The sequence below is a fragment of the Trachemys scripta genome, chromosome 12, assembly GCF_013100865.1.
Source record: "Trachemys scripta elegans isolate TJP31775 chromosome 12, CAS_Tse_1.0, whole genome shotgun sequence".
NCBI classification, from domain to species: domain Eukaryota; kingdom Metazoa; phylum Chordata; order Testudines; family Emydidae; genus Trachemys; species Trachemys scripta.
This window is the reverse complement of record NC_048309.1, coordinates 1,267,128-1,294,039: the sequence shown is the minus strand read 5'-3', so window position 1 is coordinate 1,294,039 and position 26,912 is coordinate 1,267,128. Positions and strand designations below refer to the sequence as shown.

Sequence of the window (26,912 nt, the reverse complement as noted above, 5' to 3'; positions counted from 1 at the left end):
TGGCAGAGCTGGATCACGGCTCACTTAGATAGTAAGGATTTGTTTAAGGAAAAAGCGTCTGCAGCACTTGCCTCAAGCGATGTAATCGCCACGGGGCCACTACCAGCCAATCCCCTCCCCAGCCAGTGAAATCTCCCACGCGAGAACAAGTCACAGACTTTCTGGGTTTTGCCCAAAGCGCGGCACTTTTTTCTTTTTTTCTCCTAAGCATTTAGCATTGTCAGACTAAGCCTCACAACGACTTGCTGGGAAATGGTTTATTAGGTCACTAACAGCTGATGACATGAAGTGAAAAAAAGCAGATAAAAACCCAATGAGAGTGGGTTTTAATGTATTTATTTAAAGTGTGTGTGTGTGTGTGTGTGTGTGTGTGTGTGTGTGTGTGTGTGTGTGAACTCCCGCCCCATCAGCGCTTACTCAGAGCTGTACACACTGCTGCTACTGTGCAAACAGAAAGTGCCTACGATTGGCTTCTGTTTCATTAGACAAAAGAAAATACAATGGTTACAGAACAGTCAACATCAATAGGGAAATATTTCCAGGTTTATAAGAGGATATTGGAAACAGCCAAGAACATACACTGAAGGAACATGGGCCAAATTTTGCGCTGTTATAAAGCGTTCACCTTTTCTCTTTGGTTAAGCACAGAACAGGCTTTGGTTTAACTTTTAACACACATTCCTCCCTCCCTGCTATCTTCCTAGTGGGCCCATCCCTGTAGCATCTCGGTGCTTCTGATGCCTCATTCACCAATCAGGACGTCATTCTGAAACCACGGGAGGGCCCACTTGGGGGCTGGGGCAATGGCATGACAAGGGGGCAGAGGCGGGACAGACTGGCCCCTCTATGGTCAGCAATCACCAGTCCATGCTCCTCCCTGTAAGGGCAACTGCCCCTATTTAAACAATTGTTCCTTCAGTAGAGACCAGCTTAGATACCACCACCACAATTTAATACAACCCTTTTCATCAGTATGTCTCAAAGTGCTTTACAAAGGGTCATCAATTCCATTTTACAGATGGGGAAACTGAGGCATGGGCAGGGCAGTGACTCAGCAAGGTCACCCAGCAGGCCAGTGGCAGAGGCATAAACACAACCCAGGTCCCCTGCGTCCCAGCCAAGTGCTCTATCTACTAGGCCAAACTTCCATTCCAAAATCTGCTCCCTTCCAGTCCAAGTACTCCTGAAGCCCTGAAGAGAACACGAACGCTCCAGCTGTAAGTGCGGCTTGATCTTCAGGAGAACAGGCCAGGGGACTGCCTGGTCAATCTGCAGAGATTCACTTATTCCCCTGCCCACTCCTCCCCCACTGAAAAACCACTGGAGGAAAAGAGGCCTACTGCTTCACTTGCATGATAAGCAATTTGCAGCAAGCCCCAGGGACCCATCAGCTGCCAGAGAAACATGGAGAATAAGTAGGCCATAAAACCAAACTAAAAAGCAGGCACCTAATTAGTATGCAAAAATAGAAAATAAAAATGGAACAAGAGAGAAGCCCACGGAGTGGAAAGCAAGACTATGCAGTGAAGGGGCGATCCCAGACTGCGCCTACCCTGAGAGTGAGCCAGACATTTGGGGGGGAAGGAAGGCTGGGGGAGGCTTCAGCAACGGCTCTATCCACAAGGGTGGTGCTGGAGTTATGCCACTTTGCAGTGCGGGATTCCTGCTCCCACTGTGCCAAGGGCTGGAAATCCCCCCCCGGTCCCGCCCCTTGCCTCTCAAGGGGTGGGTTGGACTCCTCCCCCCACTCCCCCAGACTAAACCCGGTACTCCAACTGGCAGGCAGCTTCCCCAAGTTCATTCCTGGGGTAGCTCCTGTTATGCCAGCGGAGTGACACCAAGGATGAATTTGGCCCAAAGTGCACGACCCCTGACATCTGAACACCAGCCTGGAGTGCAGGTTGGCCCCGCTATTCCGTGTGCAGCTTCTGCACCACGGCTGCCAGCCCGCAGCAGCTGGACAGTGTCCAGGGCCCCCAGCCAGAATACTCCCGAGGACCCCGGAGTCCCTAATCACCTCGATCTTTTCCCCATGGCACCAGTGCACTGCTCACTCCCTCGCCCTCCCCTCTGAACGGAGGGGTGTTGGGGGGAACAGCTGCTTTCTCTCTCTTCCTGTCCGCACCGACGCTGTCAGGTAGAAGGGACAGGCCAGCAGCTGTTCTTTGCTCTGGACTCAGAGCCAGGACAGCCCTGATCAATGCACTGACAGTGGCACAACTCACAGCCCCACACCACATTCGAGACATTCCCCCTCCCCTCAGAGGGAAGAGCCTCATCCCCCAGCACCCACAGATCCCAACCCAGCTGCTCAGGGTCAGCCAGCCACGGCCGCATGTACAGTAAGGAACTGCAGCCTGGGCGGTCAGGGAATTTACCGCTGTTTTAGCCGACTCTTAACGGACCAGCCACCTGGAGTGGCAAGTCAGAGGGGGAACTTCCCTGCGGGTGATCATCTCTGCAGCCTGCCCCGTGTCTCTGCCCTCCTGCGCCTCAATTCAGTTGACTGTTTATGTTGGAGAAGAGATGGGATGGCCTGGAGCTGGGATGGTAGAGCCCAAATAAGCACGGCTTTATTGCAAACACGACATTAAAGCTAGGACTGCAAATCACAACAGCTACATCTTAAAACTGGAGAGCGATACTTTACCGCCCTAATCCATATTAATCTGTTGCTAAGAGCAAGACTAACACGCCATGGACACGGATATGCTACAGATGGGGTGGGGCAGGGCCATGGGAACGAAAGATGAGACTCAACTAGAACTTTGCTAAGTCTGAACAAGCTCTGTCTATTCCCTTGTTCTCAGGGAGGATGGCCCTGGGCAAAGGCACATGACTGGGGTACTACAAACCAGTGAGCAAGAGAAACTCACCCTTTATGATGTGCCGAACAATTTTGATGGAGCTGCCTCTCATGTTCAGAATCTGATGGACTCTCTGACGAATCTGGTAGGGAGAGAAGAGAGGACAAACAGACATCATTCCCAGCACTGCAGAGAGACCATGAATGTCTTATTTTCTTGGCAGGAGTGCAGAAATCCTGAGCATTCTAAACTCCCATCTACCTTCAGAAGCCCACTTCTCTCAGTGCACAGTCAGACAAGTTTTGAAAGGCGCATCCAATGGGTTTGCAAAAGGTGTGCCCACCCCCAGCCCACAAAGCTCCATATTCGTGTGCACAAAGAATCGGGGCACATCACCTGGTTTGAGAGACCCCTAGCCAGAATCAGATACCGTGGGAATTTACAGAAGACCTAGGTGGGGCCTACATGAGACTTTTGGGAAATTGCACTACCTCCAATGGTAAGACAGGGCCCCAACATTTCTACCTCTGGGACTGCTGGCCCTACTCAGAGCTGGTCTAGATGATGTGGTGCTAACAATGCTGGCATTCTTGGCCCATTAGTGCATCCATGGTTGCTACCACTGGTGCAACTGTGATGAGAGTAGATTTCTTTAAAAAAAAAAAAAAAAAATCTAGTGCAGAGAAGTTTCTGTAGGGATGAGGAGCAGTGGAGGGGATTCAGAGCCCTGCGTGTCATGGCTGGAAGCCCATGGCTGATGTGGGTGGTGTCTTTACCTGGGGGACGCTGGCATTGCAGATCTCTGCCATGATGTAACAGATGAGCTGTAGAACGAAGAGACCAGCATCTAGGCGACGGAGGTAGAATTCATCCTCCATGTCATCATCTATTATCTCCCCCCGGCGCACCATATCCTGATGGATGGCACAAGGAGGTGTCATCAGGTGGATCAAGAGAGCGCCCTACCCCCATATTGCTATGGTACATGTAACAAAAGACTCAAAGTATCTGGCATTTTTGTAATCTCACTATAGAGGGTTTATCTGCTTTGCCGTACATTCACAGCTTTCCCCCACTAGGAAATGGAGCCTCTGACCGAACTCCTAGGATCTGATCCCTCTGCTTTCCCACCCCCCAAACTCTTGAACTCAGCCATTGTGTCCACCATCCTCCAGGCCAAGAATCTCTGACATTTCCCCATAAAATAGGCTGTGTAAAACTAGGAAAAAAGGGGAAGGTGGGTTCTTTAAACAAAAATGGTCCCAATTCCATTTCATAGGATTTTCACACTTGCAAAAATTTGCCAATACTCTTTCATTGACCATACTTTATGCATTTAAAACTGCGAGTTCTCATTTACTTTTCTTACAAAATTATAGTTCTCTTGAAAATGAATTTAATTTCACTCAATTCCATTCACTTCTGAGCAAACTTTCATCCTTTGCCTCTAAAACGTGCTCACCTGCAAATGAGCACGTTTTTGTTTTTCAGTAACAAGTTTGTAAGTATTTCAAAGTCAGGCTGATTTCTGATTCCATGACAAAATGTGAAAAAAATCAATTTCAACTGTTTCCAGTTTTGATGTGAAAAATGTGCATAGTTCTCTCCTCAAGGTCACTTTTTAGTGAAGGGCTGCTACTAACCCTCACCAGACTCAAAGGCCTGTCTATTGGAGCGCCATGCTTCTCATGGCCACATGAACAAGACAGAACCAAGCCTAGAGGTCTACACAGTATGCGGATTCACCACCACTAAACTATTGGCTATTCCAGCTTCATTCATGCAGCAGATTCTCAGCTGGTACAAACAGTCATAGCTCCACTGGCTTTTGTGCCAGTTGCACCTTAATTTAATTAATTTAATGGAGATATCCCATCTCCTAGAACTGGAAGGGACCTTGAAAGGTCATCAAGTCCAGCCCCCTGCCTTCACTAGCAGGACCAAGTACTGATTTTGCCCCAGATCCCCAAGTGGCCCCCTCAAGGATTGAACTCACAACCCTGGGTTTAGCAGGCCAATGCTCAAACCACTGAGCTATCCCTCCCCGCACCTACTGAAGTTCTGCCAGATAGTCTTGGGGCATTGTAGGTACAGTGACTACAAGGGGTCGATGCAGAACAGCACATTAAGGAATGCTACCCAAAGCAGTCATTTCAGCATGATCAGTTCCCATTCAGGACAGGAAGAGCGTCTGGCATAAGAGGAGTGTGGGGTTGGTTTGTTTGGGTTTTTTTGAAGGGGCCGGAGGAGGATCCCTTGGGAACCGCTCTCATCCCCTTTTACTCCTCCCACTCGGAAAGGTTCTACAGCATGGTGACTTCCTGTCCTACAGGGAGGACCAGATAGAGCTTCCTTTCAAAGCCAGTCACCCCCTTCAGTCATCCCACTGCTTGGAACATTTTCTCCAAAGTGCCGCCGAAGGCTAACCCAGCAATAAACTCAGACAGTCCCTTCCTGGGAAAGGCCCACCAAACCCACCCCCATAGGTATGTACCCTCCATTTTCAGAGAGACCAGCTGTAACTCCTGGCACGTGTGACCTTTCACAATCTTCACAGTGGAGTTTTTTTTAGAAAATGAAGGAAGCAGCCTGTCAGGCCCTGCGAGCGCTCTGCAGCTCTGTTGATTTATTATGCAGTGGTCTGGCAGGTGGGCACAAACCAGCAGAGCAATATTTCCTCATTAGAGCCATCACCAGCGAGCACACTCTACCTGCAATGCTCAGCAAGGAGAACGTCCTGTGTGTGTGCGTGCCGCAGGCAAAGATGCACACAAGGTCACAAGTGCCACACGCTGATTTCGGCTACCAACTTTTTCTGTCTTTCTGAGCCTAACTCTGCAATACAATTACAGGCAGAGTCCCTTAGTCACCAGGAGGAGAATTAACCCTTCCCACCTCTGCAACAGACTCTCACATTACAAACTGCTGAGCATAGCGTCTGCTGGAGACAAGCTGAGCTAGGACACAGACAGTGCTCAGGAGGTGTCCCTCAGCAGATGCCTCATGCATAGCCCCTCTTTAACACATCTATGGGAAGCACAGTGTGTGTCCTGGTGAGATATTTAACAGCAGGCCAGCACCAGTGAATCAAGCTACCAGGGCCCTACAGAATCCTGTAAGGAGGAGAGGGGGCGCTAAGCTATCCATCTCACTCCTCCCCACTGCCCAAAATACTAACAATCCTAAGGCGTCTGTCCCTGCCCTGCTCTTAAGAGTCTTCCTCCAGGACCTCCTCTGCCCTAGCTCCTTTGTCGTCTCGGGGCCCAAAGAGAGACTCCCTCCACCTTCCGGTCCTGGCTGGAGCTAACTGTGCCCACCTGTCAGGCCGGCAGAGGCCTGGTGTACACTTAGAGATACTGCCAACACCTGTCAGTTAGGAGTGTGGTTACTCCTGACGGAGATCTTTGTGCTAGACACGGCTAGAACGGCAGTAATCGCTTATTTTGTCCAGGGAACAGGTATAAGCTACCCCAGCAAAAGAGCTCTTGCCAGGATAAGCGGTCTCTCCGCGAGCAGGGTTAGCCATTAGAGCTCTACCGGCAAACCCTCGCTAGCATAGACAAGAGCTTAATATTTACCCTGCATCTTAACACAGGGTTTCAGCATCTTAATCGTGTGACTCGAAACCCCAGCCCTGCTTTCCTAGGCAGGGTCCTACAGTCTGCTACCCTGTTAGTCTTCCTCTTCAGATAGTCAAGGGCTCTTCTCAGTGACGGCTCTACATGCCTTAGACAACTCAACTAATGCCTCCAAAACGGGGAAGGAAGACAAATCTCCTGACCCGGCCATATGTGGGACGAAAGAAGTTAGTCCTCTCCGACGGACTCCATGTGTGAGACTCAGAAAAGGCTTTAAAGTCGACTGGGTTATCGACAACACGGGGATGCCCAAGGGGCAGAAAACCCCACGAAAGCTTATGCTCTAATAAATTTGTTAGTCTCTAAGGTGCCACAAGTACTCCTGTTCTTCTTTTTCCTGGACTCTAGCAGTCCCCGGTAACTTTAATACACTCCAGTTCTCTGAAGAATGGACACAGACACGGCTGTGCAGAGTTCAAAAGCAGGATGTTGCTGCCTGTGGAAAGGCTTCTGAATGTTATGCAAGCACTGAGTTCCCTCCCACTCGAGTTCAGGAGGTTGGCACTAGGACAGGCTTCCTGGCATCTTGCAAAGAGGTCGCCGGATGCCACCAGGCCTCTCAGGCCGAGCACGCTCGTGATGGATGGCGGCACTGCGGAGTGGGATGTTACAGCTCTATCTGCTGCATGTGAGTCGTCACTCACTGGCAATCCCACAAAGGAAAAACAACTATCCTCAAGCCCAACTAAAACAAGCCTGATCGGGAGACGGGCAGGAAGACAGACTCGTGCAATGACAAGCCCATGCAGTACGAGGAGCTCTGCGGCAGCCCCAGCAGGGACGGAGAACTTTTCAGATTTAAAGCTATGCTCCTAGGGCAGCCTTTATTCCTGAGTTCAAGGGAGATGCCCAATCTGTCCTGGGGCGAACGCGTCTTCCTGTTTCCCCTCTACACTTGCCCACCATGCCACAGGCACAAAGGTCTCCAATAGCAGAACCAAAGTGGGCTCTCTTGTTTCGGGGGAGGAGGGAAGAGTGGCAGTTCTAGAGGGTTACAGACCGTGCTGGGGGCCCGGACACCCCGAAGTAAGCTCTTCAGGAGCTCACTGTGCCCCAGGATGTAGGGTCTTTGGGGGTGGGGAGAGCTTGTGGCTACACCACCGTGCAGCTTGCCCAGACATTTCCCCCTGTGTGGCAATGGTTGCTCAGCTCCAGGTTTACCCTGTGGCTGGAGAGCAACAGTTGCCAGTCAAATACCTGGGATGCTCGGCGGGGGGAGGAAGGGGAACGGGGGGACTCCTGACAGCCCGCCCACAGCTCCTATTAACTTCCCGGTACACCAACTGGCTACCTGAAACGTACATAGTCTGTTAGGGATGTGCTGGCCCCTTAAATGCTCTCAAAGTTCTGTTCACAGCAAGTCCTTCATCACCCCCTGCGCCCCCGTGGCCTATCGCCCGCGACAGCTCTCCATTCGTACACTGAGCACAAAGTAACGGGTGAGATTCTCAGATTGCCGGGACTGCAGCCAGTTGTGGATTTACAGGGGTTCGACACCCCAGCCTTTACAGTCTCTTTGGGAATACCCCATTATTCACCAGGCCCTCAGCGCAGCTTTTCACAGGGGCAAGCCGCCTGGCAACACAACGTGGGCGTTCGGACTACAGTCACGTGCCTCTGCACAGCGTCCAAAGGAATTCAGATTCCTGACAGAGAGCTGGGCCTTTCAGGGGGCAACGCGGCAGAACAGGCTTTACAGAACAAGGCAGTGTTGATCGGACAGCTGTACTACAGCACAGGAGGGTCCAGGTTCGAATGGCAAAGCCAAGCGTAAGTCACAGGTCACCATAGCAGAGTCATCTCCCCCACTCTCACTGGGGCTCCTGGGTGTCATCAGCCTCTCAGTCACGCTCTGACCCTCAATGTGCGGCACCAACAGACTCCTGGCCACGCTCGGTTCACACGGTCAGCTTCCTCGGCTCCCAGGCGCTGAAAGCTACTGGTCAGTCATTGGAACGTCTGTTGTCGCTTCAGGACGCACTATTCACCTGTGCTGATTCCAGTCAGTTCCTGATAACGTAACTGGCTCCAACCTAGACAGGCGTACATGATATTCACCTTCCCCATCCTGGAGAGAAATTAACCCCTTAACACTCAGCGGGTAGGGATACCAAGTGAGCGCGCAAACTGAGTCGCACATTGCTTACGAAGGTATTGCAAAAATTCCCATATTCTCCCATCAAGGCAACGTCATTATTTCTCTTATGTACGTCGCTACCAAGAAGAGATCTGGGGAGCAGCATTCAGCTCTTTGCTTGATTATGCAAAGAAGATGCTTGTCCCGTCCATAGACAGAACAGGCTCTGCCGCACTGACAGTGAGGCAAAATTGCTGTGTACCAGCAAATTAAGCAGATACAACTCATGAGACACATTGCAGGGAGATACGTACAGTACTAAGGTGCCGTTTATTTACAGTCTTTTTTAACCACAGCCCCCTTTAAATGTTCATCTGTCTCGCAGTACACCACCAAATAGCCACCTTTCCACTTTGTGTCTCTCTGAGCCGTCAAGCTGCTCCCTCCAACTGAGACACAGATGCCATTTCTAATCTGCCACCAATATTCACTGAGATGCCCCTTGCTGATGGGAGAAGACAGCAAGAAGATGGGCTTCTGTGAAACTCAAATGAACTCCTCTCACACTAATGAGGGAGGACTGACAGGCCTAGAGTGTCACGTGAAGACTCAAAATCTAAAGATGACGGATCTGCTACTACCATGTAGAGAGATCACATTTTTCTGCACAGCGTGGCAAAGTGGGTCTTAGAGATGCTCCACACCCTTCTCCTCACATCTATGTCAGTTCATCTCTCTCATCTGAGGAGAGTTAGGACTGACCGTGCAGAGCAGGGTGGGAGAGAACCAGTTCAGACTGTCACGAATGCCACTGCACCATTCTGAAGGTCTGTCTACACTTAAATGGCTGCAGCGCCTCAGTGTAGACACTAACCACACCAACAGGAGGGGTTTTCCCATCAGCACAGCTAATTCACCTCCCCGAGAGGTGGTAACTACGGAAGAATTCTTCCACTGGCCTAGCACTGTCTACACCAGGGGGTGGGGTAGGTCAGGCTCAATACACTTACGTCTTTCAGGGGTGTTGATTTTTCACCCCCCTGAGAGATGTAACAATGCTGAGGTAAGTTCCCAGTGTAAACCAGCCCTGAGAAGCCTAAGAAAAGCATAGAGCTAAAAGCCAGAACATTATACATCACTTCAGGCACGGACATGAAAACTGCTGTTAGGCCTTGGATCCTACACTAATGTAGGCAGCTCATCCCCTCGTTCCCTTCACCCTGCCGTGTTGGGCAGGTTCATGTGGGGAGAGGGGAAAGGCAAGGAAGAAGGATGTCTGCCACACTCCTGAGGTGATTTCATGACTGAGGCACTCAGCACATCCTGTGAGTTAGGTATCCCCCAGCAACTCACGCACCATGAAATGCCTGATCCAGCCCAGAACAAAAAGAGAAGCCCGTGGGATGGAGAGCGGAGTACATGCCTGTAGGATTGGCAGGAGGAGCCAACAGAGAACTGGGGTGTAAATCAGTCACCAGGAGGATCAGGAATGACCAGGATCAAGTGTAAAGATTTGCAATTTCCTCTCAAACCACAGCAGCCCAATTGCACAGTGAACTGGAACAATGTGCAAAGCAAACGGAGAGAGGGGAAGACAGATAATACTACAAAACACCAAAGACCTGGCATTCCATCCCTACATCCCAGTAGGGCCTAGCTATGCTGCTGTGACCCACATGCACTAGGGGAGTCCTATAAGCTGTCTAAACTGCGATTTAAAAGTGAAACGTTAAGCTAATGCATATGTTCTAAAGCCAAGTGTAGCCAAAGCAGTATGTTTTTTAACACATGCTAAGGTGGCTAAGTGAAAGTCTAGATTTTCCCCTACGGAGCCTCGTCCCCACTAGAGTTTGAGAACGTGTTAGCTAACACCACATCTTTTATCTTGTTTCAAAAAATTGTAAAGAAACAGCCTTAAGGGCCCTGGCAAATTCACTCAGAGTCCAAAAGGCATTGCAGGCCCCATACGGTGTTACCAAAGGAGAGTGACTTGTTCCATGCAGCCTGTGTTCTTGAACAATATGCCAAAGATGCACTGAACCTGTTTCCTGCATCCTGTCATCTCAGTGAAAACAGACACTCTGATCTCCCAGCTTCTCTCACACACTGATTTGCCATCATGTTCCTTGAAATGCAGGATTGGGACTGACTCCTGGATGGGGTCACAGCTCCTACTGCAGGCAAAAGGGCAGGTCTACATCTAGGTCATGTGAAGGTGACAGCTGAGAGCTCAAACCTACATACAGAAAGCAACTGCACTGTCTGTGAAGTTTTCTTCATTTCTGCCTACTTGCCGAGACGTGCTTGTGCATCTGTAAACTGAGCGGCCGATCTGCAATAGCTGAAAAGCTCACTGTTTGCTACAATGCCTAGCACCTCCAGGGAACCAGTAAACATATGCAGATACGGTAAACTTTGGGAGCTAGAAATGGGAAGTGTGACAGGGCATTCAACATGACTTGTCTAAATGACACAGCAATCCCAGTAGTAGAGCTTATAAAACTCACTTTAGTCTCTTGGCTTGTTCCTGAAGAAGCTCACAATACAGACAGCAAGACGACCAAACAACTGCGTAACTGTAGCCAGATTCTGCAATCTGCATGCCCTCCAGGGAACATAGTTACACTGCTTATACTTTACATTAACCCCCCTCATTATCTCTGGCCCTCAATTCAATTCCATGCAATTCAAACTGAACTCAAATGCCAGACTAATACAAATCCCCATTTAAGCTATCAAAATCTGTGGACACTGCTTCACTTCTAGTTCAGTCCATCTTGTCCTTTCAAGGGTGGAATGACTTAACCGTAGCACAATTAGCATGTAATTTGTAAGTCATTATAGTGCAAAGTATCTGGTGAGAACATTTTATTGAATAAACCTGCTGAGCATAATTTTCTGTGGAACTAAAAAAAAATATTAAACCGTTTCTTGCCTTTTTCTTCCCTTTTCAGAGCTCGCTGCGGTTACTGCTGCCTATAATTATATCTCCTTCTAGACGGAGCTAAGAGTCCAGGGGGTTCGGCACCTTTTCCTACAGACGGGATTAAAGAGCTTGAGAGAGAACAAGACACTTCCCTCACAAGCCAAGACTTCGATATTTTCTAGGCTTTATTTGCTAGAAACTCGTCTGAAAAGCACTAAGACGTACTGGTGTTGGAAAAGGAAGTCCCTGGCTTCTCATGGCTGTTAGGGTGAATGCTGCTAACTCATCGCCTGATCACTTCCAATCCAGCAGCAAGTGCATAGCTCCGCCATACTGACATGAAGCCAACTCTCATACTGGGCCAAATTCTGCTCCACTAAGTTAGCCTCTCAAGCTCCCTGCATAACGTGGCTTTCATCCATCTACGGAAGGAGTAGATCAAAGTCTCACTCATCCCAGCCCAGGCAGTAATGAACCTTTGGGGGATATGGACCTGTAGATCCAGATTCTCTGGGAACAGGGCCCTTCATTGCAGAAGATTAATTAGGAGCATGAGTGAAGCTCTGCCTAGGAAGTTACCTAGAAGGCGAAAGCCAAGAGGGCTAAGCCTCTCTAAGCATGGAATCTTAGCAAAACCTGAGGGCAGCTCCCCTCACGCCCATCACCTCGGTGAAGGCCTCGGGCACTATGTTGACCCTGAGTGGCAGAGCACAGTACTGAAGGGCCAAGCACCAGTGTTAGACGGTTTGATGATTGGTGTACAGTAGGTATGTGCAGGTAGGTGTCCTGTGGGTATCAGCGTTAGGGGAGTCTCTGCTCTCTTTGCCTATTTCTACAAGACCACGCTCCCTGAGCCACTTCAGAGCCGAATGGGGCCTCCAAAACAAAGCAAGCAGACACCTCCAAGCCTTTCCCAGTTCTCACTTCTGCAGTTTTTAGTGTCCAATGCACTCGCTTTTTACTAGGCATCCAGAGGGGAGACAACTTATTTCTGTGAACCAGAAGGAGAGCAGAAATTTATTCCATAACCCCTGTGAATAACCACTAATGCGCACTGTGCTGTGGTGACTGACCCCCTGCCTCCCTGGAAAGTGGGAGGGACACAACAGGGCCATGAACTCAGAAACTGTCTCTACTCCCCTCTGATGGGGGCATTTGATGGCAGAACCATCTTGAAATGACCAACTGAAGGAAGATGCATCTCTAACCTCTATCTACTGTCCCTCAGCACCTGGTCCAGAAGGGGAGGCAACTTTACACATAACTGGACGTTTCCAATAGAGGGGTGGAGTCACAGTGCCCTTCGTGGGTTACTGCACGGCACGCCATACTTTTTGCCAAAATCCGCAGCCACTTTGAGCTGTCTTGTGAAGGAAAACGGCTGGACAGGACTTTCTGGGAGGGGCTGCCGGGCTTCTGCTACTCAGTTATGGCCTTGGCAGCACAGAGAATGCACAGAGATTTAATATTACAGTAGCATCTACAGATCCCAGCCAGGATTGGGACCCATTGTGCTAGGACCTGTAGGACAAATTTATTAATGTAATAGATTCCATACAGCGTAAGGCCAGAAGGGACCATTAAGTCTGATCTCTGTAATTCAGGCCAGTCAGTTTCACTCAGACCCCCTACGCTGAGTCCAATGACTTCAGTTAGACTAACGCATTGCAGTCCTCAAAAGACTAAACTTGTGTCCACAGATAGAGAACAGGAGGGACCGAGGTGCCACCAAGGCCTGAGGTCCCTACCCTGGCAGGGAATTGTTTAGGTGAGATGCCCACAGGAACCTAACAGGCAAACCACACTCACCGCTGCAAAGGAACCCAGTGTCCCAGCCAGCGTGACCAGGGCAGGAGGGGAGAAGATTCCTTTCCCACCTCAGATCTGGTGACCAGTTTGAGCTCAAGCAGGTGAGCAAGACACACAAGCCAGGCATCAAAGAAAGGATTCTCTGTATACCTCAGAGAACTGGTCTATGCTGTCCTAAGCCCCATCTCCAACTTTGGCCAATCTTTGATGCTTCTGAAGAAAGTGAAAAAAAACCCAGAATGCATCAAGGCCATCATGCATATGGGGGTGGATTCTGTCCTGAGCCCCAGTATGAGATTTGGTTATAGTCATGGTCTTAACGCAGAGCTGCAAGGCTTATGCGCATGTTCAGGACAATGCAGGCATTCCTGTTCTCCCCATGGCCCACGAAGCACAGGGATAAACAGGAGGACTCAGAGTCACAAAATCCCAGGCCGAAGGGACCACCATGACCACCCAGCCTGACCCCCTGCTCACATACGCCATAAAACTTTCCCTAGAAGTTTACAGTATAAAATGTTGGAAAGATCTCTCATCTTGGGGACCTGGCCGCTGCCCAGAGGAGCTTACAATACAGCTTTCAGACCAATTGTTTTAGCATTAATGTGAGTGCTGCAGTTAGGACACCTCCTGAGCCTCTTCCCTGGTGCTCACCATGGTGGAGCAAAAAAGGACATTGCTTCCAATGGGACCTGCCTCTATGAGGGAAAGAGGAAATTGGAGCTGCTGAGAGCATGCAGAGGGTGCTAAAAATCTGTTAGGTACTTAGAACATCAGAACGGCCAGACCAAAGGTCCATCTAGCCCAGTATCCTGTCTTCTGACAGTGGCCAGTGCCAGGTTCCCCAGAGGGAATGAACAGAACAGGGAATCCTCAAGTGATCCATCCCCCTTCTATGGCCCCCATCACCACAGGATCTGAGCAAGTCACAATCTTTAATGGATTTAACTTCACAGCACCCCTGGGAGGCAGGACAGAGCTATTCTCCCCACGACACAGAGGAGAACAGAAGCCCAGAGAGATTGAACAACTTGCCCGGGGACACACATGATGTGTGTGGCAGAGCAAAATTTGGACCCTGGTATCCCACAGCCCAGACTAGCACGCTAATCACTGGACCATCCCTCAGCTGATCACCGATTGGCTCTGCTGCTGCCTGCCAGCCTTGACGAGGTGCAAACCGGCGCCCCTGGATGCAGACACACACCTTCTACACAGGGAGGAACTGCAGCGTAACTGAATACCTGTAAAGGCCTTGGCGATGCTCGGATGGAAGGTGCTGCAGAAGGTTGAAGGACATGGGGGACATTTCTGCTCTCTCCCAAACATCGCTAGAGCTAGGGGAAGCAGGGTAAGAGGGAGCCATTTATTCGAGCCATTCCAAACGACGGGCAGCTGGCATAGGGGAGTGGTGAGAACACTGCAGGGAGGGTGCTGCCTTTCTAGCTGCACTTCTCTAACGGAGGATCTGAGCTGCAAGGGGGTCCCCTTTTCCCATGCCCCTAAAACAGGTAAGTCAGGCAGCAAAGAGAGCTGGGCACAGCACACGTGGAACAGATCTGTCACAAATGTGCTGAGCTCAGTGAATGCACAGGGCTTCCTAATGCCACTCATCTCTAAGTAGGAGAGGCCCAGAGCTGGAACAGCAGGGAGTGGGGCAAACCTCAAAGGTGAAATATTTCTATCTTTGGCAGGGTCAATTCAGCCCCTCATCGTTACCATATAAATGAAGCGAGTCCTGCGCAGTTTAGCTACAGGTGCTGTCTGCTCTCCATGGAGGCTGAGGAACCCTGGCACTGACTGTAAGAGAAAGGTCCCCACCCAAGTATCCTGGGCCCCAAGTGCCCCTCTCCCTTCATACCACGTGCTGGCTGGCAGCTGCCCGAGGGCTAAAGGGATTCTGCAGGCGTAATATTCATTAAATGCTTTGAGATCCTTTTGGAGGAAAGATGCTCTATAAATAGCTAGTGAGGGGAGGGGGGAGGGGGAGGGCTCTAAGCAGCAGCTGCCCACACTCTGCTAGGGGCCAGCCAGTGCCCTTAGCCCTGCTCTTCGAGCTCTGAACCCCACCCACCAACACTGAAATGTACAGAATCAATCACTTCTTGCTGCGTTTGAACGGGAGCAATGGCGGGGACGGAAGGGAAAACGTGGTTTTGCTGCAGGCCGCTGTTCATTTGTGGAGCTGCAGCTGTCCATTTGGAGCCTGAATGCTGGCAGTGGATGTGACTCAATTCATCACTCACCCCGGCGCCTTTCTGAGCAGCCACGAAGCTGCTGAGCTCGAATGCCCTCCGAGTGTTTGCCAGTGCCCAGCGAACGGCCTTTGCATTGAGGAGACAGATGTTTGTCAGAGACTGGTGGGGGGTTTGCAGCCTGCGGCACGCAGAGTCAGCTCATGTGCTGGGGAGAGCCACAGCCATGATTACTCTCCGTCAGTGCTAATCAATTTCACACCCTCTTCAGTGCGGATACCGATAACCTTGTGGGAAGTGGGCCAAACTCACTAACAGCTCCACAAGCTGCTTCCCGACTCCAACCGCTCGTCGTCTCTTTCAGAAAAGTCTGTTTCAGCTTCAGTTCCAAGAAAATACGACATGGTACCAAAGCTCATGTCATTCAGAACGAGCCACTGTAGGTATCTGGCGCAAACACCAGTCTTTGGCTACAGCCCCATCTCATCTGGATAGACGCTCCCTCACAGCTGATCAAGACTCTAAAGAGGCAGGAAGGAGGCCTTGACTATTACCATGTAACTGTCACACTGCATGTCACTAACTCCCCCCCATCTGCCAGCCCCAGTAACGTTTCAGACTAGTAAAAGTGAATGAAAGGAATCACTGTACAGTGTGTGTGTACACATATATACACACACACAAATAAATAAACCCAAATATGTTAATCCAAAACACTTTACACCTAGCCTGTGCATGGTGGAAGCACATCCAAGCTAGTTACACGTGTGTTGAAATGCGGCTGTTGCTACTAGGTCCTGCTATCAGCTTCCCTAGCCAGCAAGGACAAGGATTTTCACCAGAGAACTTTGCTAGACAACTATGCTGCAGAGCGACCGACCTAACCCAGTAGGCTGAAGCATGATTTTACAATATGGTTCTAACCTTGTTTCTCAGACAAAAATACCGCCCCCCCCCTGCTCAATGCAGTCATGCTGGGGCCTTGCTAGCAGTAGCTGTGTGAGAACCATGAGGATGCCTGTCTGGAGAAGGCTAATGAGGCAGGACAGAGAAGTGCTGCGTTACAGAGCTGGAAGCAAATGAAAAACAACGGTGGAGCTGTAGTTGAGCAGGAAAAGGTGACTGCCATTTGAACGGTGTTGTGACAAGCAGACAGTTAGAAGTTAGAGGGTAAGAGGAAGGAAGGGAAGGCCGGGCACATTTTAGAGACAGGGCTAATCTAAAGCAGATATGGAACTTTTAAAAATACGGTAAAAACCAAAGAAAGTGAGTCCAGGGACAGAGCTTGTGGTAAATGAAGACCCCTCAGAGGAAACCACGGCGAGCCGCAAAGCGCAAGTTTCAGCACACAGCACTGGCTTGGTTGAGGCAGGAATTCGTTGCAAATGTAGTCCCAGAAAGCCCAGCAGGCAGAGCGCCCTGAGCTCTCTCATTACCTGCCCTGTACAAGGGATAGAGTCTGTGGGCGTGACGCGAAGCAGCCCATGAGGCACCAGCACAGGTGCCTGTCCTTGGAGTGGTGAATTGTGTTGCCAGAGCTCGGGGATTCACTGTGCTCTAGCTGGAATTCACCAATTTGGCTGCTGAGCAACTATAGACAGGAACATCTGCTTCTTACACAGAGATTCACGTCTTCCTTGCCCAACAGCAGCGTGCCAGTCAACCCCTGTGTACAGCCTTGTCCCAGAGGATACCCACCCCGCCAGAAGAAACTCCTCGGCAGGCAAGCAGGCATTCAGCTGTTTGCAAGAGGGTGGGTAGAAGGCAGCCAAGTCAAAAACGTGCCATGTGCAGGACATTAAAAAAAGACCTCCCTGGCTGAGGGCTCAGAGTGGGAGGAAGAAGAGGTGTTAGAGACACGGGCTGGCAACACAAGGAAGAGATACATACATGCTTTTCTCCTTCTATCTTCTTGTCAGCCACCTGCATTGCATCCAAGTATTTAAAATGCAGTTCCATCAGCCTATCAACCTGTGAGGGCAGGAGAGACACAGACCTAAGCGAGAGAAAGGCCCACTCCACTCAGTATTCAGCCCTTCCTACTCCACTGTTCATCCTCCCAGAAATCCCACAAAGCAGCTTACAGCTCTGCCACTCCCAGGAGAGACACGGGAAGGAGTGAGAACGGGAAGGGGCCAATGCTGGACAGGTGAATGCTTTGGATTGAAATGCCAGTGATCTCTACACCTTATCACAACGGGATCCAATCAGCTCCCACTAGAAGGTGGGCAACCAGGCCATGAGCTCAGCCCACTCCTCTGATCTGTGGCCCTCCACTTTCCCCAGATCTCTACGTGCAGCAGGTGTAATAGGCCAGGGAAGACACAGCCATGGGATGCCAGGTTGTGGGTTTTTACTTATTATTATGTGCTATGCAGGTTCCAGGGCAGCTGAGGAGGTGGTATCTGCTACTCAGCTTCCCGAGTTCATCAGTCACCTCCCTGGACTCGAGAGAGACGACTGATGAAGCCTGGGAAGCTGGGTAGCAGATACCGGCTGCTCGGCCACCCTGGAACCTGCATAGCGCATATAAAAAGCTCAGCGTTCTGCCGCTGGGTGGCTGGGAGGTCTCGGGAAGGGAGGCACGCTGCCTTTCCCATTCTTGGCTCAGGCCAGCCCGGGGCTCAGGTGGGCTGGTTGGCGTGGCTGGGACTGTTTGGGCCGGCGCAGCTGGGGCTAGCCCTGGCCCTGGGTTCCTCCGGCAGTGGAGGGTTGGGGGAGGGCCTGGGGCTTCTCTGGCTGTGGGAGGGTTGGGGTGGAGGGCTTAGGGCCACAGCCACGGCGGGGGGAGGGGGCGCGTAGGGCCTCAGTGCGGAAGGGTCGGGGCTGGGGGCTAGCCTCCCCAAAGGGGGGGTCCACCCGCCGCCCACGTGTGGCCGTCTGTCCAGCCAGGCTGCGACCACTCAGACCGCTGTTACACATTAGAGGCTAAGGCGGCCCTCTCTGTTGTACTGGATTAAGCAATTAAACAAGGCCTTTCAATATGAGAGACTTTCCGGAGCTGGGAGAACCAGTTATGGGGAAGGCATGTGAACAGCACGTTGAGGGTTTATGGGTGTGTTCTGCACAGAAGGACCATGATAATCCTTAAGGACGGGGTGGACTGTGCACCGAGGCAGTACTGGGAATTCTCAGATGCTTGGTGGGGATTCTTGCTCACATGCTCAGGCTCACACCGATGACCATTTTCAGAGTCAGAAGGAATCTTTCCCCAGATTAGACTGACAAGGACCTTGGTTGTGTTGGGCGTGGGTCACTTGCTGGGATCAGCTGGGTGTATCTTGCTGGGCCTTGGACGTTCGTGCACCTTCCTATTGTCCCCCTGGGGCACACAACAGTTTGGTCTCCTGAGGCCTGGAATGCTTTAGTCTAATCAAGGTTACTGGGATCAATACAGGGGGAACTGGGGGGGTTTCAGTGGCTGTGGAATGCAGGAAGTCAGAGCAGATGACCTGATGGTTTGAAAAAGCTGCTTCTTTGCAGATGGGTACTCATCAGCTGGTGGTACTTCTGGGACAATTCCATGCCCAAACGCCACTCCTGCTAAGGATGAAGCACTCCATGGAAGGGGCGAGGGATACAAGTGCAGAATGTAAGAGCACTAGCCCATGTACTGGCCAGCAGCTAGCACAAGTAACTAACATATTCCCAAGTCTCACTGCTACTGGTAGGGTTTGGTTTTTTTTCCACCCCTGGAGATACAGCAACTTAGACCCATTTTTCAGGCTGGCCCACGGCCACTGAAATGCTAGCACCATGCCAATTCTAAGCATCTTCCCCTGCCCTCTACTCCAACAGTGGGAGCACCGTTGGACATCCAGCGCACTAACCTTCTCACTGTCGTTCTCTGTGAATTTATTCAGCAGCCGCGTTCTCTGCTGCCCTCTCAGATTCCGCAGCAGGGAGGCCAGGATGGAACAGACATGCTCTGGTGGTGAAGAGAGAGAGTTGCACACAGGTCAGGAATATCAGATCATTTCCTCTCTGGGACAAGGTGTAAAAGAGGCACACTTTCAGTTCCAGCTGCAGGGGTTTCCTGTCCATCACATGGGTGATCTGGGGTGTGGTTATAAAAGAATGGGGAAGCTGTTGCAAGAATGGGTCTCTAGGTGTCTTGTCTCTTCCCCCAGCTAGCTGAAAGCTGAAAAAACCTCTAGGCTTGTATCAAATTTTGTGTTACTTTGGGTACGTCTTCACTACCCGCTGTATCGGCAGGTAGCAATCGATTTATCTGGGATCGATATATCGCGTCTTGTTAAGACGCGATATATCGATCCCCGAACGCGTCGACTCCGGAACTCCACCAGAACGAGTGGCGGTAGCGCAGTCGACGGTGGAGCCGCAGCCGTCGATCCCACGCTGTGTGGACCCCCAGGTAATTCGATCCAAGATACTTCGACTTCAGCTACGTTATTCACGTAGCTGAAGTTGCGTATCTTGGATCGATTCCCCCCCCCAGTGTAGACCAGCCCTTTGAACCTGTTTTGGAATCTTCTTGCTGTTAACTGCAGCCCTGAAAAAAAGGGACATTATAAAATACAGCCCAAACCTAGTTCCGTTTAACTCCCCTGGCTGAGGTCTCTCTCAGCAGCTTTCACTCTCCTTCTGGCACTTCCTATCCTAGCTAACGGGATGGCGTTGCTGCTTCTTTCACGGCTAACAGCCATACTGGACCCAAACCAGGCTCCATTCAACAGAAGCTGGCACTGGCAGCTGAGTGACCCTTACGTTACCAAGCAGGGAGCAGTTGTTAGAACAACATAGCTCAAGGAAAGTAGAAGAACGCCAGAATACAGCTCCTACAGAGATTTAATTGGCATTAGCTAGAGCAAAACCTTCAAACAAACCTCTTATTTACAGAAAATCCTGTGTTCGGAATACAAATTCAGCACAACACACAAGGAAATAATGAACAAATAAATCTGCTCTACAGCCTTCTAGATTCCATTTAGGGGTCAAAATTTTCACAGCCCAACCCTGGAACAGAATAAAATATTAACTGTGCAAAAACACAAGAGGCAACCCAAGTTCATGTTCAACCCCACTAAATTTCAGAGTCTGAAGGGCAACTGAACTAAGCACCTCAAATTTGTCCGGATTCTTTTCTTGTGTGTGGCAGGTCACAGCTTCAAGGTGTTCTCTTTATGAATAGCTATGCCGATGTCCCACAACAAGATGCTGTTCTCCAAAGCCACAGGAAGAACAGGGTTTTCAGCGAGGGGAGAGAGCATGGCAAGCATCACATCACTTCCTTCAGAAGCTCTTCCCTGTCAAACGTTACAGCAGAATCTCCTCTCCAGATCCTTGCTAACAAGACATGGCAGCAGTCTCACTCCCAGGGTCTGATTCTGCAAAGCACTGGGCACCTTCCATGGGAGTTCAGGTCACTCAGCATCTCACAGGAAGGGAAAGCTCTGTTCTAGGCCTCTTTGCTTTTAGGGTGTGTTGTGGCTCTCTAATGCTGGTTTTCAAGGCTTCCCAGGAGCTACATTAAGTAGAAAAGGAAGACTCCCTGCTGGCCTTAGAAGGAACACCCATACACAGCCCCAACCTCGCTCGAGGCACAATCTGGTCTCACACAGGGCCTGGTTTTCAGCCTGATCTTAACTGGACTTCCCTCTTTGTGCCCACAGTTTACTTCATGTGGGTGTCTAACTACTTGGTATGTACCTGCCTGAAAGACAGGCTGTGCTTGCATATGTCCCGGGGGCTGGACTAGATGACCTCTAGAGGTCCCTTCCAGTCCTACAATTCTGTGGTAGAATCTAGGTTTTTAAATGTATTCCAAATAAAATGTGAATTAAACATCTCCATTCCTTTCTAGCCAAATTCTCCAATTGTAACGCTTTCCTCGGCTCCTCTCTCTTGCCCATCCTTCATTTTGCCCATTAAGACATTGACAATGGCAGACTGCTGTGCTGACAGAGCCTGGATTCACGTTTATTTTGGGGCACAAAGGTGGGTGGAAGAGGAGAGACAGATTCATGGGAGGCTGTGAAAACAATAGCAGTGAGGTATACACTGCATTGACTTACATGCCCTGCATCACCCCACTAAAGGCACGGTCATTGCAGGGGGTGCAAATCATTTGCAGAGTTTGTGCCAATGTCAGATACGGGGCAGTGCACCAAAGGGCAACATTTAAATAAGGGCAGATAAAAGCAAGCACAAAGCCACAGAGAAAATGACAGCCTTCACCTTCTCTCCCTCACTGAATCATTTGTTATCGCTTCCTGCCTTCCAGTATGCATTAAGTACAGACCTCAGGTTTTATACATTTCAATGTATTCTGAACTAGAACTTCTCAATGATGTCTTTGCTTTAATGCTGCTGATTAAGATTGATGAGAAATAGTGGCCGTAAAAATCTCCTCCACTGCCTCACTGACGGGAGGGGGGAGAGGGGTGTCAAGGTTTGTTATTTTCACAGAAGAAAATGCAATATACAGAGAAGAGGGATCATCTTCTCATTGCCATCAAACCAGATTAACATGCATTTCCACAATTCTGCCTAGCCTGCAGCCAAGAGAAGCCTCGCTCAATTGCGCTGGTGTACAAAGAACAAACGACATTTATCTGTTTGCATGGCACTTTCAAATAAACTGACAGCTCATCTTTTCATTAAAAGGCTGCAGTCACCTAAGTAATCAGTGTGCCATGCCCCAATTTGGGGTCTGCCCCTTTGCACCACAGGTTATCTGCGTGCCACATAAGGGCAGCAAAACAACCACAAAAAAATAGATACACACAGTTTCATTTGCTACTAATAAATGTCGCTTTCTCAGGAACAGATTTCTGCTGGAGGTGGTGTCAGTTTTTCACGCACCAAGGAGATGGGGAGAGCTGCTGGCAGGAAGAGCAGAGGAGATAACAGGTTTATCTGGTGGCCGGCACCATTCAGCTGCTCCGTCATTTCGACAGGATAAAATGGAGGTGAAGGATGGCCATGGATACATCAGTGCAGCCTGTGTGAATGCAGGCTCACGGCAGAGGGGCTTTCAGGTTAGCAAGAGGCAACTACACCACACACACCCCCCATATCAAATGAGTTGTCCATGTAAAAAAAGGATGACAAAAAACCCCAAATGCTATTGAGCCCATCTGTCCTTAAAACGAGGAGGACGGCGTTCAAAAAAGTTGTAAACGTCCTAGCAGCTGGCTTAGAAGCAAGCCAGTGTTTCCGACGTGCCAGAATTCACCTGCTCTGTGTCGGAGAGAGGAGGCTATGAGGGGGCTGCCAGTGGAGTAAGAAGTTGCTTCACTCCCTGTTGTACCGGGACAGCCTGATCTTTTCTAATATGAGGACCCCCCGCCCCTCAATCCTGCTCCCATGTACCAGTCTCACTCTCTCCTGTGCATCACCCCCCTCTTTAGGATTTGCAGTCAGTAATTGAACATCGAGCCAATTCCTTCAGGAATACAGACAAGGTGGGCTTGTCACTGATACGCCCTAGGGTCTGTCTACCTAGCTTCACAGATGGAGAGGCCAGAAGGGACTAGTAGGATTTTTTGTCCAACCTCCTCCACAGCACAGAGGACTTCACCCAGTGATTTCTGTATCCGGCCCCTTATTTCTGGATGAGCTAGAGTACGTCTTTTAGAGACACATCCAGTCTGGATCTAAAGACTGTAAATGACAGATTCCACCACATCCCTTCATAGCTGGTCAATGGTTAGTTCCCGTCACTATTAAAAATGTGATTTCCAGTTTGAATTTTTCGACTTTCAATTTCCAGTCGCTGGATCTTGTTGCTTTTGTCTGCTAGATTTAAGAGCCCTCTGTTATAAGCCCTCTCTTGTGTAGGGTACTTACACACACAGACCAGGTCACCTGTTACCCTTCTCGTTGATAACCTAAATAAGCTGCTCTCTTCAAGCCATAAGGCAGGTTTTCCAGACTTCCTGTCAATTCTTGCAGCTCTTCTCTGGGCTTTCCTTTTTAAAACATCATATTCCAACAGCAGTGTAACCAACGTCCTATGCAACTGAACGTCACCCCCCTTCTCCTCCTCAATATTCCTCTACTTAAACATCTACATATTAGCCACAGCACCTCCCGCAAGCTCACAATCAGGTGGTTATGTATGAGGCCCCCTCAGACCTTTTCAGTCACTGAATTTATGGAGAACCACAAGGACACAGAGTCATCTTAAGAATGCTTCAGTGTTTATTCTTTGGCTACACCACCTATCCTGCCCACTTTCTATAGCTTCCTCTACGGACACATGGATGTGAAGTCCTATTTCACGATACAATGGCATGAACAAAAACGATGAGCCCAGCCATACAAACACTTACTAGTGGGTGTAGTGCTTACTACTGGGAGCAGTCTCATTGACATTAATGGGACCATTTTTAATAGTGAGCACTATGCCAGGTAGCACTGGCAGGATCTGGCCTTCTCTGTTTAATCTCTTTTCCCAAATGATGGTATAATTATTCTCCAAGTCTAAAATATTTCTGAGCCAAAAGGAGGAGTCTCCACTTGCTTGGCCTATTTCCGACGAACATGTTCTAATGCGCCCTACTGCCCAATTAATACCAGCACCTATGGGCAGCACAGGAACACAGCTAATTGAACTGCCACAGACAATTCTTGGCTTATTTTAAACCGAAGCGGACATGAAGCTTGGCTGAATCCACTACTTAATTAAATCAAGATGCTTGCAGGAACAACGAGATGTACTAGCCCAAACACGTCTGCATTGCTGGGCACCACAGGGCACATTCACAGCTTTCCAGGAACCTGCAGCACTATGCAGCACACACCCAGACACATGTAAATGGGTGCATCTTCTCACACTTGACTAGAAACTGCTGCTGCTTTGAGTCCATCAACAGAGGAACCTGCAGCTGATCAGCTTTGTCCTCATCCTACATCTACAAGCCATAGTTCATCACTCCCTTGGTCCCATACGGCCCTCAGATTACACCTGAGACAGCTCAATCAACTCCATAAATACTGGCCCTGTTATGTGGAAACTTTGCAAAATCTGAATGGAAAATGTTGGTCTGGGGGAGGGAAACAAGAAGGTTAGAGGCCAAAGGTGCTACCTACCCTGATGCCCCACCCAGAACAATCACCTGGCAAGACAGGCCTAGATGCTTCTCTTTTGAAAAAGGGTCAAACCCAGACCCACAAAAGCCTGGTCTGCACCAGGGAAAAAAGGTGTGTTCTTACCATTACTAGCCAACCCACGGTAAACAACAGGAGGTGAAATTGGAATGAAGACAAGGCCTGTTAGTAAGCGGAGGTAAATAGTAGGCTCACTTCTACTGTTTCCTTTGACCTGCTAACACATCAGAACTACCCACCTTTTTTCCCCAGTGTGGACGCAACCGATTCCCAAGAGTCTGCAAAGACATGCATGAGTGCAAAGCAGAGCTGGTCACCAAAAGCTTCTGCTTTGGACTCTAAGCCATACTCTATCCTAGCAGATAACGTTATCTTCTCCACTGTATTGGGCCAGATGTGATTAAACCGTTAAACTCGTAACCAACGCTATGACTCGCCTTTGTTTCTGAGCAATGCACAAGGCCCTTAAGTCTTCCTCTGTTCTAGGTAGGTCACATATGGCACATGCTCCCCTACTGCACCAGAGATTCTTCTCAGTCCAATATCACTTTAGAACCTCACAGACCTCCCTAGAGAAGATGGACATGGAAGATTTAGGATGCAAGCAGTTCTTAAAATACCTAATTAGATCGATCTTGACTTCGGTAGTGGTGTGTTGGAATACAGATTAATCTAGTCCATGGCTGGCACTGGCAGCTGCAGCAGCAGGAGGTCCTGTCAAACCAAGCCATAACATTACACTCTCTGCCTTTATTATTATTTTCCCCCCTTTTTAAATTTCATTATAACGGACATCTGGCTGGCAGGGCAGGGAGCTCGCAGACAGAGCCATGCACAGACACAATCCAGTGGAATACTGATGCAGATTAAACGAGCATCATACCAAAGACAGAGAGCTGTACATGTTGGGGGTATCAAAGCGGTGACAGCACCCACTTGGTGGAAAGGGGAGAAGAAAGGAAGGGGCAAGAGCCCGCTTAGCATGAATTCTGATGAACCAGTGGAAGAAGTTTAAGAGAGTTTTAAATCATTTAATATCAAAATTAGAAAGAGACCTACAGGATACGCTCTAGCTCAGCCGCCCGTTATTGGACTCAGCGCAAGAATGACTGTGTGGAATTCTAGGGCACGTGTTATGCAGTCACAAGGAGTAAGACTACTGACAATAATGGTCCCTTCTAGTCTTAGCATTTATTCATTTATGTTAATACTTTGCACTTGTACAGAGCCCTCCAGCCATGACTCTGAAAATGGTACAAAGATGAATTACCCCTTGGAAGCCCAGGATGGAGGAGGGCATCACTCCCATTTTACTGATGGGTAAAGCGAGGTCAGAGCCAGCTGTCCAGGGCACATGAAAGCCTGTAGCAAGACAGGATTAGAGCACCTCACTAGGCAAAGTTCCCTTCAAACCCGTAGCAATGTTATTTTTCAGAACAATCTCTTTATTACAAGAACATTAAACAAAGTTTAATCTTTAAAACTAATTAAACCCTATTTAAAAACACTAATTTAAAACATTAAAACTAAGACTCATTCACATAAGAGGATCCTGTTGTATTCTGAAAAGTTGGTGGTAAAATAATAAATTGGTGCAATAAATTTGTTTAAACAGATTGATTTCTTTAGTAGGCATTCGTTTTGGCAGACCACTGTGTGAAAAATATTTTCTGCTGGCTCACAGATGATGTTCAGTTAGAAGAACTAATCTCTATCAAGTCAGTTTTCTATTCTATTTTACCCTTTTCATGCCTTGGGAATTTAGTCACATAGCAGATACTCATTTTAAAGGGTGTTGCTACATTTCAGTGCATGTTACCATGGATCAAGAGAGCATTTTTAGTAACAGAGCTATTCCTCTAAAGGAAAACTGAAAAGCTGTGTCACTCTAATTCGCTTCTTTTTATTATGGGGCAGACTGGCAAAATACACAAACTGCAGATACTTGGTAAATAGGAAAGCGGGAGAACTTCTTCCAAGGTTAGAAAATAAATTATTCTTAAATAAAACTGACATTTGGGGAAAGTGAAGGCAGTTAAATTTGGATGACTTAGTATGAACATCCTCCCAGTTCATTACAATCTCTTGGTGTGCAAGGGAAAGATTGTTTTCTCTCAGGCTGGGCACACTAGCCAACATGTGGGTCTAAAGATTTGCTTCCCTACAGGCTACCTGATGATCCAGAGAGAGGAGGCCCTTGCCTCTCATACCTGAATTTGTGTTTCCTCCATTTTAACCCACTGAGCGTGTTCAGGAATTTTAAACCAATAGATTGTTCCAAAAGCAACAGCCTAATAGCGCGTTTGGAGATCAGCAGACAGACAGACAGACCTCTCATCCCTATGGGATGCAAAGGTGCCCCATCAATCTCCTGGCTTTTTTGCC

At 49.2% G+C, this 26,912-nt stretch overlaps 1 protein-coding gene across 1 annotated transcript in view; it reads right to left on the bottom strand.

Moving 5' to 3' along the window:
* Positions 1-26,912, bottom strand: part of CTNNBL1 (catenin beta like 1) — a 92,698-nt gene that overhangs the window by 1,707 nt on the left and 64,079 nt on the right. Inside the window, exons 12-15 of the mRNA XM_034787124.1 lie at positions 19,283-19,380; positions 17,343-17,423; positions 3,584-3,721; positions 2,877-2,949 (exon numbers count right to left, since the gene is read on the bottom strand). Of these exons, the coding sequence (XP_034643015.1) occupies positions 2,877-2,949; positions 3,584-3,721; positions 17,343-17,423; positions 19,283-19,380 (390 nt within the window). The remainder of the gene's footprint in view (positions 1-2,876; positions 2,950-3,583; positions 3,722-17,342; positions 17,424-19,282; positions 19,381-26,912) is intronic.